General features: G+C 42.9%; 2 protein-coding genes across 2 annotated transcripts in view; one reads left to right on the forward strand and one right to left on the reverse strand.

Annotated features, from left to right (window-relative positions):
- Positions 1-15,655, forward strand: part of LOC124630607 — a 56,606-nt gene that overhangs the window by 29,326 nt on the left and 11,625 nt on the right. The window lies entirely within an intron of this gene.
- Positions 1,286-5,596, reverse strand: LOC124630779. The gene is made up of 2 exons (XM_047164779.1): positions 5,491-5,596; positions 1,286-2,459 (listed from the first exon to the last, which is right to left on the reverse strand). Exon 2 carries the CDS (start codon positions 2,337-2,339, stop codon positions 1,398-1,400), a length of 942 nt encoding a protein of 313 aa, XP_047020735.1. The 5' UTR covers positions 2,340-2,459; positions 5,491-5,596; the 3' UTR covers positions 1,286-1,397.

The following is a 15,655-nucleotide window of genomic DNA, read 5'->3' on the forward strand; positions in this document are numbered from 1 at the left end:
ATGTTTGGATGGCAAGCAACTTACTTAGGTATTTTAGTTCGATTATTAGGTAGGTAATTAAGTTTTTAAGAATCTTATTTATAAGGTTAAACCGAGATAGTCTGTAAGGTAATTGTTAGTGACCTATCAGCATTGAATGTCTTCTATAATGTTGTTAGCATGTAGCCAAATCTGCAGATAGATCCGTGAAGCGTACCATTGCCAGATCGTAACATCATTAAATGTTCAATAGGTCTCCCCGATGGATAGACCTGTCCACAGAACTGGCAGTACGCGTCAATATATCGCCTGCAGTCCTCTCGGCAATAGCATCGCAACACGCCGGCGGCACTGCGCCACGTGTGGGAGCGTCTGCCTCCGCTACGTGGAATTGTTTACAGGAGCCCCGCGGTCCGTCTGATGCACCCATTCATCGTCGCCATCTCGCTCCGACCCGGGCCCCGCGCCCCGGCCCCGGGCGGGCCCCGCACGTCCCCGCCGCGTACAATTAGCATTTAGATTAAACAAATAAACGGCACCGCCGCGTGACCAGAAAGAATTATCTGCGTTATTTATTGTTCAATTAATTTATTTATTAGATTTTTAATTGTCACGTTAGAGTTACGCCTCGGCTCGCCTCGTACTCTATAACTACTGGCTGGTAACTAGCTTTGGAGTCGGGTGCGAGGTTTCACTTGTATTGGGGATAATATTTTATAAATTCACAGTAAGATACGGCAGTTACACAATTTAGCGTCCATAAATTATTTGAAACCACTGTACTTCAATAGCTAATGATAAAAGTGGCTACAAAAATTGCAACACCGTGTTATCGAGCACAGTAAAGCAAAGGATAATTGAAAGAAATTGATATAAAAATGCACTTTAAATAGTAAAATCTATCAAAGTGATAAGCGTTAATAAATCAAGTAGGAGCGTCTCTTACATTCATCATTTAAATATCCTGTACGCGCTTGCGTGATCAAATAAAAAATGCGAATGCACACTTATTACTGGTTTATATTAATTATTAAAACTTTACAATGAATTATTCACTCGAGATTAAGTTATACAATTTAGACTGCAAAGATTCGTTGGACCCGTTACGTATCGGCAGTGGTGTTGATCTCGACGGCCCGTGAAGGCAAGTGGACTAGTGGACGAGCGCCGCTCTCGACGCCTCCGTCGTCGCCCCTTCTCCAGCGCGCCGGCGTCACCGTGGCGGCCCCCCGTTGGATGACGCAAGGCGCAGTTTGAATCGCCGCCTGCGATTGGCTCGCGCGCAGGTGGCGTGATGCGCGGCGGGCGCCTCGGTGTTGCCAGGGAGCGCGGGACGCGCTTCCCCAGCATTTTGCCCCGCCGCCCGACTGTGTTGCCAGGCGGCGCAGGCCGTAACATCCTCCCAGGCGTTGAAGGATTCAACTCGACGTGTCCCGGAAGAGGGGACACATGGTGCGGACGGCCCGAGTGACCGTCCCCTTGGTGGTGGTGACGTCCGCTACCCGGCTGACGCCATCCGGGCCGGGGTGTAGGCGCGTGACGCGCCCCAAGCGCCACTGGAGCGGAGGCAGGTTTGCCTCCCGTAGAAGCACGAGGTCCCCGCAGTTGAGGCCTTGCTGCTGAGTCCTCCACCGGGACCGCTGCTGCATCTCGGCCAGGAACTCCTTCTGCCACCTGGACCAAAACTGTTGGCGGATTTTTTCTATGAGCTCATAACGGTTGGGCCGCAGAGCTGTGATGGGTGGCGACGGGACGGCAGTCAGTGGCCTGCCCACCAGAAAGTGCCCTGGGGTGAGAGGAGTGGGATCATTTGGATCTGACGAGAGTGGGGAGAGGGGACGGGAGTTTAGGATGGCCTCGATCTGTGAAAATAAGGTGGCCAGCTCCTCGAAAGTCAGACAGGCCTCTCCAGCTACTCGTTTTAAATGGTGTTTTGATGATTTTATGCCCGCCTCCCATATTCCTCCAAAATGGGGCGAATATGCAGGCCCAAACACAAAGCGGATTCCCTCGTTCGCCGAATAATTGAAGACCGAATCTTGGCTCTTTTGCAACATTCTACCCAGCTCATTGCATGCACCTATGAAGTTACGACCATTATCACAATAGATAGCATAGGGTTTACCTCTCCTGGCCACAAACCTACGTATACATAGAATGAATGCTTCAGAAGTGAGGTCGCTGACTACCTCTAGGTGAACCGCCTTAGTGGTTAGACACACAAACAAACATAAATAACTCTTTGTTATGCGGTTTCCTCGACCTTTACGGCTGGAAATTCTAAATGGCCCCGCAAAGTCTACCCCACAGGAACTAAATGCAAAGCTACAGTCAGTTCTTACGGCTGGCAGATCGCCCATAATTGGTTCGACAGATTTACCTCGCAGGCGCGTACATACAACGCACTGCTTGGTAGTAATGCGAGCTAGGTTTCTTCCTCCTATTGGCCAATATTCCTCACGAATGGCTGCGAGCAGTGCCTGTGAACCAGCATGAAATAAACGTAAGTGTTCATGTTTCATTAAGAGTTTAGTGACGCTATGTTTCGCATCCAGGAGCACAGGGTGCTTTTTGTTGTAATCAAAGCTAGAATTTCCTAGCCGGCCACCTACACGCAGCACCTTTTCCGTGTCTACAAAAGGATTAAGTGCTAATAATTTTGATCTTTTATGTAATTGATGGCCTTTACTTAAGGTTTCAATTTCTTCATAGAATGTCTCAAACTGACTAAGTTTAATTAGAAGAGTGCCTGCCTTCTGCAGCTCTTCAACTGATAATGCCTGACTTGAGTTTCTTTGACCTTTACAATTATTAATAAAACGAAGTACATAGGCAATTGTTCTTTTTAACCGTAAAAAATTAGAAAACCTACTGAACTCTACGACCTTATTAACTAAATTTTCTTTACTATTTACAGCAAATGTGTATGAGGTGAGAGCTTTGACCTCCGGTAAAGTTGCCTCCTCTGGTGGAGACAGTTTGGTGGGCCACTCGCAGTCCTCTTGTTTTAAGAAGGGAGGGCCTTCCCACCAAAGAGTAGAACTATTCAACACCTGCGGGTCTACCCCTCTTGAAGCCATGTCAGCAGGGTTCAAGCTAGTGGGAACATGAAACCATTGATAATCAGCTGTTAGCTCTTGAATTTCGTTCACTCTATTTCGTACAAAGGTTTTTAGTAGACTTGGCTGCATTTTTAACCACCCTAACACTACAGTGGAGTCGGTCCATATTATTTTCTTATTTATTTTACATTTTAAGGATTCACTAACCTTCTGACAAAGTCTAGCTCCGAGGAGCGCTCCACATAATTCTAATCTAGTCTCTAAATTTAGAAGTCTCTTTTTAGCCATAGCATAAGAATCTCCTAGAGCACATTTAGGTTCTTCCTTTAGAGGCATTAACACTGAAAACCTACCGTTAGCTAGGCGTTTAGTAGTTTCCACAAAGTGCCTTTCACAAAAATGTTCATCGGGTGAACGAGCAAATTGTTCAGAATAACTCTCTTCTATTTCCCAAAACCTTTTTAAGTCATCCTGTAATTCTTGACTAAAACTACAAGTTACTTTGAGGGATTTTAGCCTATCTTGCCCAGTAGGGCCTGACACTAACCAACCTAACTTGGTATCTTGTAGGGCAGGTTTGTTTTTACCTAAATATATATGATTCGCATTTACAATGGACCAATATACATCTGCACCGATTAAAATGTCTATCTGAGATGGCTTATAGAAAGTTGGATCAGCTAGCCTAAATTCCTTCGGTATGGCCAGTTGCTGAACGTTGACCTGTACATTTGGCAAAGTACCTATGATATTTGGTACAACAAGACAGTCAATTGGTATGCAGAACTCACTTATACGCGATTTAATCTCAACCTTTACCCTTTCTGAAATATTTGAAATTGAATTATTAATGCCAGCCACATGAATTGAACGCGATTTGTCACTAACTAAGTTAAGCCTTTCCTTCATTACACTAGTTATAAAGGACATCTGACTGCCAGTATCTAGTAATGCTCTCGCCTGATAGATTTCACCGGTTTGCCTATTTACTATGTCTACAATAGCCGTACCTAACAAAACTTGACCTGCCGCTGCAACTGAAAGTGACACAGGTAAGTTAGAGACCTCCGTAGAGTCTTGTATAGCATTAGATACAATTGGCTCGTTTTTATGTATTAATGAATTATGTTTCTTTTTACAAACACGACACATAGGCCTGGACTTGCACTGGAATGAATTATGACCACTCTTGAGGCAATTTTTACATAATTTTAATCTACTAATTTCAGATAGCCTATCCTCTATGCTCATATTTTTAAACTTGGGACATCCATGTAACTGGTGGTCATCGGGACAGATATAACACTTTGCACTGGCACCATGTTCACTGGAAGCGACAAATGCTTTGTTAACTTTAGACTCCCTAGGGTAATTTGACCTTCGGTCACCTTTGTCTGTGTGAACCATGTTAGCAAAATGCATAGTTTCTAATATGTCTGCACGATTTCTTAAAAACATTGTAAAGTTTTCTAATTTATGATAATCTGTCAATGTAGCCCGGTACTCTTCCCACTTAGTGTAAGTGACCGAGTCTAATTTGGATGCTATAATGAAAATAACTAGTGCGTCCCACTTGTCAGTCGGTTGACCCAAAGTATCCAGCGCTCTCAAATTCTTTGACATATGGTCTACTAAATACCTTAATGCCTTATAAGATTCCTTACTACACCTTTCAACAGTCACTAAAGACTTAAGATGATTATTTATAAGAACATTCTTATTATCATACCGTTCACACAGTAATTCCCATGCTAATTTGTAGTTACTAGAGGTAAACTCTATGGCCTTAATTACTCCCCTGGCACTACCTTCCAAAGCCGATCTTAAATAATGGAATTTATTAATTTCTGGAATTGAATTATTGCAGTTAATAATGGAATCAAAAGTATCCTTAAATTCTAACCATGTTAACATGTTTCCATCAAACTTTGGGAGGTGTATGGTGGGTAGTTTTATTCCATTAAATGCATGAGAACAATTACTTTGTTGGTGAGAACAATTACTTTGTTGGTCGACGCTATTGGCCTTATTAATGGTAGACGGGGTAGCCTCAATCAGTTCTTGCGCTACAGAGAGAGCTGAGTAAAATTGGCGCTCAGTAGACTCTCTTTCGTCTAATTGTTCATCTACATCAGAACATATGGATTCTATTTCAGACTGTAACTCATCAAACGTTTTGAACAAATCTTGAAATTTGCTTAGCCTCAATGAGAGCTCTTTTGTTTGTAAGCTTGTAATATCACTAGCCTTTATCTTTTGAATAGTACTTAGATAGTCTATGAATTTAGTTAACCTGCCCTTAATAGTGCCACGCCTTTTAATTAACTCTTTAAAGTTGACCTTCTGGTCAGTATCTGCATCGGTCATTTTGCTAATTTATATATATACGCTTACAAGAAACACAACCTAATGCAATACAATGAGCTGAATAAATAAATGTGCAGTGAACCTGACAATATTATGCGCCGCTCCAACACGTGGTCACCCGACTCCCGCGCCGCAGCGTCGGCCGCAACCCGATGTAACAGGCGTGCCGAGGGAATCCGCCGTGCCGTTGGGGCTGTGAAGCTGGACCGGAACCGTTGCCGTATGGCCGGAACTCTGAAATAGTCGGCCGCAATGCTGGTTCACCAAGCAAAGAAATGTGCGTGCACTAGTTCGCGCGCGTGCGTGAACTTTAGGCAGGTGTAATAGGCAATAACCTTGAAAATAAATGCGTGCACTTCGAATGCAAGCTTGCCGTGCTTCGGAAAAATAAAATGTGGTTATGCTTAGCGTGGGTGCGGGTGACTTGATTTAACAATGGTATGTGCAACAAATGAATAATGGAGAAAAATGCCACTTAGCATGTAATAAGCGTAACCCAATTCAAAAAAAAACACAACCCACGTGCAATATAACCTAGCAGTTTGGCCAGTTTATGGCGCCTTTGCCACCACGTGGCACTGCTTTGCCGGAGAAGCCCCCCGACGCTCGAATAGCTAGCCGCCCGCTATTTCACAGCGCAAGAGCACGAGGATCGAGATTGAGAAAGGAAATTAGAAAGGATCAAGGCTTACTCTCCTGGGCTAGACCTTCGGTTGACGTGTCGCCGTCTTCACCGGGCTCCTGAGGCTGCTTGTCCGGGTCCTTCGCCTCCTGCAGTCTCGATGCGGTTACGCAGCCCGACTGGATAGATGGCGGGCTGCGGCACTTGCTCCACGTGCCGACCGACGATTCTCGACGATTCTTGACGCGACGAGACGACGAATAGATCGCGATGTAACGGGTCCTGTCACGGTCGCCAATTTTGTACGCGCTTGCGTGATCAAATAAAAAATGCGAATGCACACTTATTACTGGTTTATATTAATTATTAAAACTTTACAATGAATTATTCACTCGAGATTAAGTTATACAATTTAGACTGCAAAGATTCGTTGGACCCGTTACGTATCGGCAGTGGTGTTGATCTCGACGGCCCGTGAAGGCAAGTGGACTAGTGGACGAGCGCCGCTCTCGACGCCTCCGTCGTCGCCCCTTCTCCAGCGCGCCGGCGTCACCGTGGCGGCCCCCCGTTGGATGACGCAAGGCGCAGTTTGAATCGCCGCCTGCGATTGGCTCGCGCGCAGGTGGCGTGATGCGCGGCGGGCGCCTCGGTGTTGCCAGGGAGCGCGGGACGCGCTTCCCCAGCATTTTGCCCCGCCGCCCGACTGTGTTGCCAGGCGGCGCAGGCCGTAACATATCCATTTAGCTAATAGTGTAATGTCTGACTCGAAAATAAAGAGCGCGAGCTAGATAAACTGAACTCAGGTTTGGCTGCGACACCTACTCTCGCATACATTAAAATTAACTTGATTCGGCGCTTTGTTCACTTACTTCAAGGATTCTAAAATATAAAACATTTTTTTGGTGAATTAAACATCAGTCAGGAGTCGGCGCGGCTCTAATGGATCTCTGTCGGTGTTCCAACTGCTCTCATACAATAACTTACTTCTGATGATAAGTTAAAATATAAGCTTTGAAAATAGCTACGTACTTAGACCTATATCAATATTAGTACACACCATTGTTAATGTTAACGACATGGAGGAGAGGAGTAAGCAACACGTAGGTCGCGCCAATTTAACGCGGATATCAAACCGACTGTTTATGTTTCAGTTTACTCGATTAAACTTGGAAAGATAAAAACTTTATCTTAACATTGTTTAAACATATTTTTTAGTAATATTTTCATCATTTTTGTATGTGTTCCGTGGTGTAATTCACAACAGTACCTATTGCTCAGTGATGGAGTCACAGTCTGGGGCGGTTATTAGCGCGGCTGAGCGATGGCCCGCCGCCGCCGCGATGCATCACCGCGCTGTCTCACAACTTACCTGCACCAAGCTGCACCAACACATCATATCTTAGGTATTTACCTCATTTGTGTGCTGTGAGAATAGTGTTCAATGCTGTGCTTTTGTTACAATTTACTGTTTTGTGACGTATAAGATGCCAGCATTCATATTGACTGAAGAAATTGGCATGCACATCCAGAATAAGAAAAGAGAAGAAGTTTCAAACAGCCACAGTTCTATCAACAGGTAGACTTTAAAACAGTTTTAAATTAATTTCCTTCAAAGACAGGCGGTTCAAAGTCGTTCACCTTCATCAATAAAAACCTAATTTGCGTTTGGCCCGTGAGGCCGGAATTCCGGCTGCGTCTGTAATTTGTGGGCGAGTTAAATTAAAACACATATATCATTATCGGGGTGGGCTTAGCTTCGGCGATGGCGGCGGGACCCGAGGTGTCCCGAGCGCGGCCGATGCTAATACTTTAATTAAAGCCCCTGACCGGTGCCGACACTGCGCTGATAGCTGCAGCCACGCCATTGTTACGTGTTTGTTACTGGTTACCGCTACAGATATATGTTATCCAATTACCCATGAAAATGCATTTTAAGCTTAACAAATTCTACCCTACCTCCTATGCTTAAAGTGCATAAGTATTTCACAAAGCTGATTATAGGAAGTGTTACATATAATGTTAAGGGCACTTCATACAGCGACGACATCAGATCCACGTCACGTTAACATTATAGATGACAGTGCGGCGCGGCGTGCGGCGGACATCAAAGGGCCCGCAGGATAACCGCCCGCTGTAAACTCGCGCTTTTCACACCCGCCACTGTTTGTCATCCAGCTTTCATATTATAATACCCTCACTATTATACTACTTACTGCCTCGTTGGTCTAGCTGTCAAGTGCGGCTGCTGAGCATGAGGTCTTGGGTTCGATTCCCGGGTCGGGCCGAAATCGCTTTGTGGGTTTTAGAAGACTTTCACAAAGCAGCCCGTAGTCTGGAAGTTGGTGATTAATTCACCCGTGCATCGGAGAGCACGTAAATGTCGGTCCTGCGCCTGATCTCTTTCCGGTCGTGTCGGATTGCCGTCCCATTGGGTTATGAGAGTGAAGGAATAGGGAGTGCACTTGTGTCTGCGCAAATGCTCGTGCACTATAATATGTCCTGCGCAGCTGGCTGATCTCCTTAAGTGAGAGCAGCCGCCGTGGCCGAAAACGGCCGTGGACGCCATTATTTTTTGGACGCCATTACAAAAAGCAAAGGGACATTATGTCACCAACTAGGTACCCACATTATTCTACGATTTGTGACAAATCACTAAAGTTCTAGCCAAATGTCCTGTATGTATCGCAATAGTTTATGTTCCATACATCACCTCGGGATAAATTTACTGGAATTTATCCGCACTTACGGCGACGTTTTATTCGCTTGATCCCTCCCCCCGCGCGGCTCACCCCCCCGCTTTCGCCCCCGCTGTCAGGCACGTCGCTGCAGTTCAAAGTGTTCACATGTAAAATATTCAGAGTGCGCAGTCATGTTTATTGAAAGGGAACTTTGTCTCAGACTACTTGATTACCTGGACACAACTGAATAATACATACGCGTCCATGCTGTGTCACACTACTGCTGAATAGTTTTATTTTTTTTAAACTTTTACTTTGATTAAAGCTTTTTGACTCACCTGCGTGATGAAAATGAGGGGCGTACATAGTCAATGGAAAGGTACTTCATCCATCATATTGCAACACCACTGTGTATCATCATTTCACCACAGAAGAAACTAATTAACGTCCAGTGGCCAATTAGGCTACCCAAACACATGTAAACTTCGTCATCAATTAAAAGGCCAAATCCGAGCCATACATTGTGAGTTCAAACTGTGCGATAACGTGAGGGTTGCGGCAACATGCACCGCGTGTATCCCTGATAGCACAGTAACACACGCGCGACACTCTCTGCGTATCTTCACACGGCATCGCACGCGTCGGTCGCGTCGCGCATCACTTACGCGGTGTCCTGCGTGAGCGACGAATGCGATGCGACGGGACGAACACGATCTACTCGCCGGCATACCCTACATGCGGCCTATATGACAGTCTTCGGCGAGACGCGTTGATCGCCGCAGAGCGTGAGCAAAGATTGTCGTGGGACAAAAAACACAAACATTATAGGAATCGTTTATTAGTACAAAGAAGTTGGAAGAATGTTGCTGTCTGTACTTTAAATATGAACTTTCAAGCAAAATTGTGTTATACTTCTCCATGATTTGGGAAGTCATGATCAAAATCACGTAGGACATTTGTCGCGTATAGCATCGCGTCGTGTTGCGTCGCGTTCGTCGCTCACGCAGGACAGCGCGTTAGTGCGACGCGCGGATGTTTGCGGCATTCAGCGCTTTCCTGAGTAATGTATGCGATTACACGCGTGTGCATACGCATATTGATTTTGTTATCGAGTGGATTTCAGCGCTCATTGTGAAGCGCGGCGCTAGTTGCGATAGTTAGAGAGGAATTATTGCAATTGTTGTGTCAGTCCGTGGCTTTACCGAGAATCTGGTACGGCAATGGCATTCTGCACTGTTTTATGAAAACGTAGGTACTCAAGCGTGTGACAAGTGTATCAGTAACCGGATAAATACCAAAGTTGTTATGGTTTCTTCCGTAGGATGTCGCCTAGTAAATTTTCCATTTATAAATACTGTTGTGGTTGCCATGTATCTTAATTATAAGGTTGAGGTGGTAGTTATAAGGTTGAGGTGGTAGTTGATAGTTGATTAGAAACAGTTTTGTAAGTCTTCATATTTTAGGTTTAAGCTGAAATAAATGTTAATATCCCGTAGCTATGTACTACATAGGGAAACCATCAAAATGTACGAAGAAAAACAAACTCGAGGTTCACAAAAAGCAAGATTTACACGAATAGGATGGTAGAATATCAGTTCTATCCAGTTAGCGGCGTTTCAGTTTACCTAATACGCCTTAAAACATGATTTTAAGTTTCGAGCTTTTACCTAATATTTGTTCTGTCACTCTCACGCACGTGTCACGTTATTGATACATATAATGTTACTTACACACACAAACAAACAACAGGTGCTAATGCGATGACGTCACACCTGGCGGGTGTCGTCAAAACAGCAAGAATCAGGGACACCACAGTGTACTGCCGACGTATTAATTATCCCGCGCAAACAAAGTACGCGCGCTGTTTCATTCCAACACGAAGAAGGTAATGTGGAAATGGTTGGCTTCGACGAGGCTTAAGTGTATATAGTGATCAGCAGCTGCAACTTTGTCCAACATCAGTAGTTGAGAAAGAGTAGTGTAAACTGAAAAGCCAATTTGCTGTAATTTATAAGCCAAACGTTTTTTGCTTAAATCGCTAACGCTATCGAAGTCATCATGTGCCTTCTGTTTTCATCCATGCTGTGACAGTAGTTCGACCGCCGTGAGATGTGCCCGCACGCAACTGCGCGGCGCGGTGCTGCGCGGTGCAATCTAATCGCGATTCCGACGCTGTTTGTGCGAAGACGCTGATTAGACAGACAGGGCTGCCTCCAACAACGATCTAATAGCTTTAGTTAGAGATAATTGAGACGTATTCAAATTGAAAAACCTACCCCACAAAAACAAAAAAATATTATTAAATGTGAAGATGAATATGAATTGCTATTTTAGATGAATCCCTTTATTTATTTATTCCCACACTTAATTCTAACAGTTCAAATCTTGAGTGTTTGAGATACTGAGAAATGCTACAATATCAATGTATAATACAGTGAGCGATTGCGAGGATTCCTGGGAAAACACTTTACATACTTTAGTAAAGCAGCTTAAATAACGCCGAACAAAAAGTGAAGCGGTAGAAAATGTTAATGTAGCCGGCAAAGTGTCTCAAATATATCGTTCTAAAGTCTATCTAAGACTTCAAGAATTACGTGATCTGTGGAATAGAAATTATTGAATTATGTTAAAGTGTCCAGGAAACTAGGACCCGCCTGCAGCTACACTAGCGAGGTTGTAATTTTATGAGGTAAAGACAAATACTATTACTGGATAAACTTGCTGAAGGTTTTTATATATCAATCCCTCCCGCTGGTGATAACGGGAAACGAAATTTCCTATAAAACTCGTTTGCGGCGGTGTTTACCATAATTGTGTTGGAGCGGCGCAAGCTTGTTGGCGGAGCGCTCGGCAGCTCATCTCGCGCACAATTTATGGCAGCAATGAGCCTTTATGTGATAATACGTCGGCATTCTTATATCCCGCACATCGGGAACGTACCGTGGGCTATGGTTTACACTACGTTTGCTTTAGGTGCCTACACACGTATTTACATAAAAACCACGCGTCTGCGATACCGGCTTCCGCGGTAATCGTTCGCTTTGTAATGTACTGTGAAATGTCACTATAAATAGGCGTGAATTTTTTTGGATTGGATTTACTTGTGGCGTATTGCTTCATAAGGTTGTTACATGTGTATTTCGTTGTAGCTCGGGTGTGTCTATCAGTGGCAGTGGACGGAGGCATAACAGGTATCTGCTGCAGTGGCACAATGGAGCGGTTGCAGCGGCAGCCCTGCGGCCCCGCGCGCCGGGCTCGGTGACGCTGGCGGTGCGCGGCTCCCGGGACGCCGCCTAATTGATTACGTCACGGTTTGACTCGCTCACTGCCGACAATTCATAGAAAAATGTTAGCCGCTGGGAATACCAGCACGCCACAGAGCTAATGCTAACAGTGGCGCTATTCCTCATCCCGATAACTTTATAATATTTCTCACGATAAAAACGTAAATTCTTCCTGTAACGTCTTCGTTTAATATTCTCAATAAAACAAACAATTTTATACGAGCTCCTATAAATTTTGTGTCATCTTTTATAAGAATTTCTTGTAAACTGGCGCCCGCAAGAAAAATATTATTTTATGTACACAGTATCTACGAAATAACTGTACGTATGGGAACAAAATCATCTGGCGGAGCTCATTGTAAACTTTACAACGCGATCTGCGGCCGAAGTAATTATAACATTAGCGTTTTGAATCTTAACGCTCAGGCAATAAGAGCTACATCTTATACTTAAGGTGAAACACGGCAGCAAAGAAATTTCTTAAGTAAAGTTTCTCAGCTAATATTTGTGGTACATTTTCGCAGAATACATTTAATACAATCATAACATTAAATGTTGTTACAAAGTTTGTGCTGCGAGAAATTTGTGTTGTGGGAGTGACGAGGGAGAGCACACGTGTGTCGACACTCCGACACTGAGCCGTGACACTCGCGACACTGACACGCCGCGCTGTGCCGTATAGTTTTTGAGCCGCGCGGGAATCGAACGCGATCTCTTGATCTGTTGCGAAACAACTTGTGAAGTAACTTAACTGCAGGATGTAAATAAAGCACCTCTGTTATAAATATGTTTAACCCATCGCGACTGAGCATACAACAAAATATGTTGTCGCAACTAATCGTGTTTTCGCGGTGTAATCGTAATCCGCGAGATAACAACCGATATGTCGGCGTTACAGCAGTCACAGTGACTGCTGTAGCGTGAAGTGCAACACGTATTGTGCTCAACACTAATGTAGTATTAACCTTGCGGTCAATATTCAATGCGTCACTAATTGGAGTCAGCGGTACATATTGCTATAAGTAGGTAAAGCTATAACTAATAAATATGGCTGTGTGAAAATCGCAGTTTTCAACCTCATCTTCTTTATTTTTATATACAAACCAAATAAGAATTACAAACTTACTTATTCCCAATTCGTGGTAATTTGTGATACGACAGTATACCCAGCAGGAGCTGATAGAAGGTTCCTTATGCATAATGTTTTATATACACCAAGTTTAAGTTAACAAGATACTGGAACTTTATTTGAACATTAAAAAGTCTTCGACTTTAAATAAGGAAGTGGATCACTACATTTAAAAACATCATTTTTTAATGATGTTCCAGATATACTTTAAAGGTAGCTACTTCAGAACATCACCGGGTTACCTCTTCATATACACTACTTTAAAACCTCGTATAAAAGTCATATCACATCCAATCACGTTTCGTAGATCATTGTCGGGTCACGTGCGCCGTGCGTGACAAAAACACATGTTTACTAAGGCGGTCGATAAGCGATATAAATAAAGTGGCGCCATAAATATCATGTGGGGTGTGACGTCACGCGCTACGTCACGGATGATATACCGTCGGTGGTCGGCCGCCTGTGCCCGCCTCCAGGGCTGGACAGTACTGCAGCAAGTTCCGACGACGTTTTTATGAGCTACTTAAAAGATTGTTTTGTGAACTTGAGCTATGTGTTTACTTTTAGGGTTCCGTACCTCGAAAGGAAAAAACGGAACCCTTATAGGATCACTTTGTTGTCCGTCTGTCTGTCTGTCTGTCTGTCTGTCTGTCTGTCTGTCAAGACCCTTTATCTCAAGAACGCGTGGACGTATCAAGCTGAAATTCACATGAAATACTCAGGTCTATTGTCCCTTTAAGCTGTGAAAATATCAATCTTCTAAACCAAGCCAATCACAAGATACATCCGATTATGTCGATATTTTCAACAAATTTTCGACACTCGCAAAGGAATCAAAACCTACAGGATACTTCCCGTAAACTCGGAGTCTTGAAATTTGGCACGAAGCATTGTCATATAATGCAAATATAGGAAAAATTTCGAAAATCTCATTTTTTTAGTTATATAATATAAAAAAAATATTTTAATAAAATGAAACTTACTACCTTATTTCTCACGAACGAATAAAGGTATCAAATTGAAATTTATACCAAATACCAAGGTTTATTGTCCCTTTAGGCAGTCAAAAAATCAAACTTCTAAGTTAACGCGATCAAAAGATACAGCAGTTTTACCGACACCTTAGACGAATTTCCGTCACACGCTAGGGAATCAAAACCTACAAGGTACTTCCCGTGAACTCAGAATCTTAAAATTCGGCACGAAGCAACGTTATATGGTACAGATAAAGGAAAAATTGCGAAAATGATAAATTTGAAGTTACATAAAATATTAAAATATTATTTTTGCTTACATGACATAAAATATTTTTTTAATAATTATAAACTTACTACCTACCCTTTTCCACATGAACGCGTTGAGATATTAAAGTTTTGAATAAAACGTGAAATTCATATCAAACACTTCTTATATAATGGCCTCTAAACTGTGAAAAATTTTAAATCATTCAAAGGTCATTGGGCACCTTAGTATGAAAACCATACCCACGGCGGATACGAACGAAATATAGCACAGTATAATGATAAAGGCTCTGATTTACTATGGCATTAGTCGCATCAATGTGAACCATGGGAATCTAGAGAAAATCAGGTGTAAACATCAAATATTTTCCTCATTTCAATGGGGAATTTAAACGACCAAGTTTGACGGATTTGAGAAATCATTTCTTTGTAGTGAAAGAGTATACTCGCCGTTTATTTCCATTGTCATCAGGTCAGGATCTGATGATGGAAATCCTGAGAAATCGAGGGCAACTATCAGAAATTGTAGGCATGCATAGGATTAAAACTTGATTCTCAGATGTATGTCTGGTGATACTATCAAACAGTGAAGGTTAAGAGCTTATCTGATGATGGAGACGTGAGAAAGTCGAGAGAACTCGGTATGTTTTAGTTACGTCGTGTTTGGGCTTATATTATTCGTATTGACGAGAACTTTTCACAAAAGTTAAAAATAAAAACTTTTTACAAAAAAAAAACAACTTCTCAACAAAACTGTTTATATGCATCGGTCTAGATCTCGGTGGTTAAATAAATATAGATGCATCCTCTAGCTAGACACCGACTTCTAGACCGATGCACCTAACATCTTTTTAATTTCTTTCTTGCTTTTGTTTTCTTGTTGCTTTTTTATATGTTTGAAGTTGGATTTGTTTGTAAAATGCAACAAAATAAAATAATGCCGACTTTATAAAACAAAGAAAGGGACAGAATTACACTTTTGTCAAGGCTCTAGAAACGTAAAGCCAGCAGCCCCGAATCCTACTCTCTAGAAGTCGTTGTTACAATTCGAAAGCTACAAGTCGTCCGGTGGTTTCGAAAAAACCTGAAACTGGGGCTCTTTAGGTGATTAATCCCTCAAAAATAAAAGATCCCATTCCTGCAATGGCTGCTTTAACCCAAGTTAGTAGTGAATTCTCATCACCTAAAATAAAATAAGCTCCAACACAAGGTTACGTTATAAATTGTAAAGGAGTTCCCATAACTATATCTGATCTTAGCTGTCGATCCCACAATGGCAGTCAAACCTATCTT

Source organism: Helicoverpa zea, chromosome 5 (genome assembly GCF_022581195.2).
Source record: "Helicoverpa zea isolate HzStark_Cry1AcR chromosome 5, ilHelZeax1.1, whole genome shotgun sequence".
Lineage (NCBI taxonomy): Eukaryota > Metazoa > Arthropoda > Insecta > Lepidoptera > Noctuidae > Helicoverpa > Helicoverpa zea.

Coding starts and splice junctions, on each gene's coding strand:
- LOC124630779 (XM_047164779.1), bottom strand. CDS start 2,339: ATGGGCGATCTGCCAGCCGTAAGAACTGACTGTAGCTTTGCATTTAGT.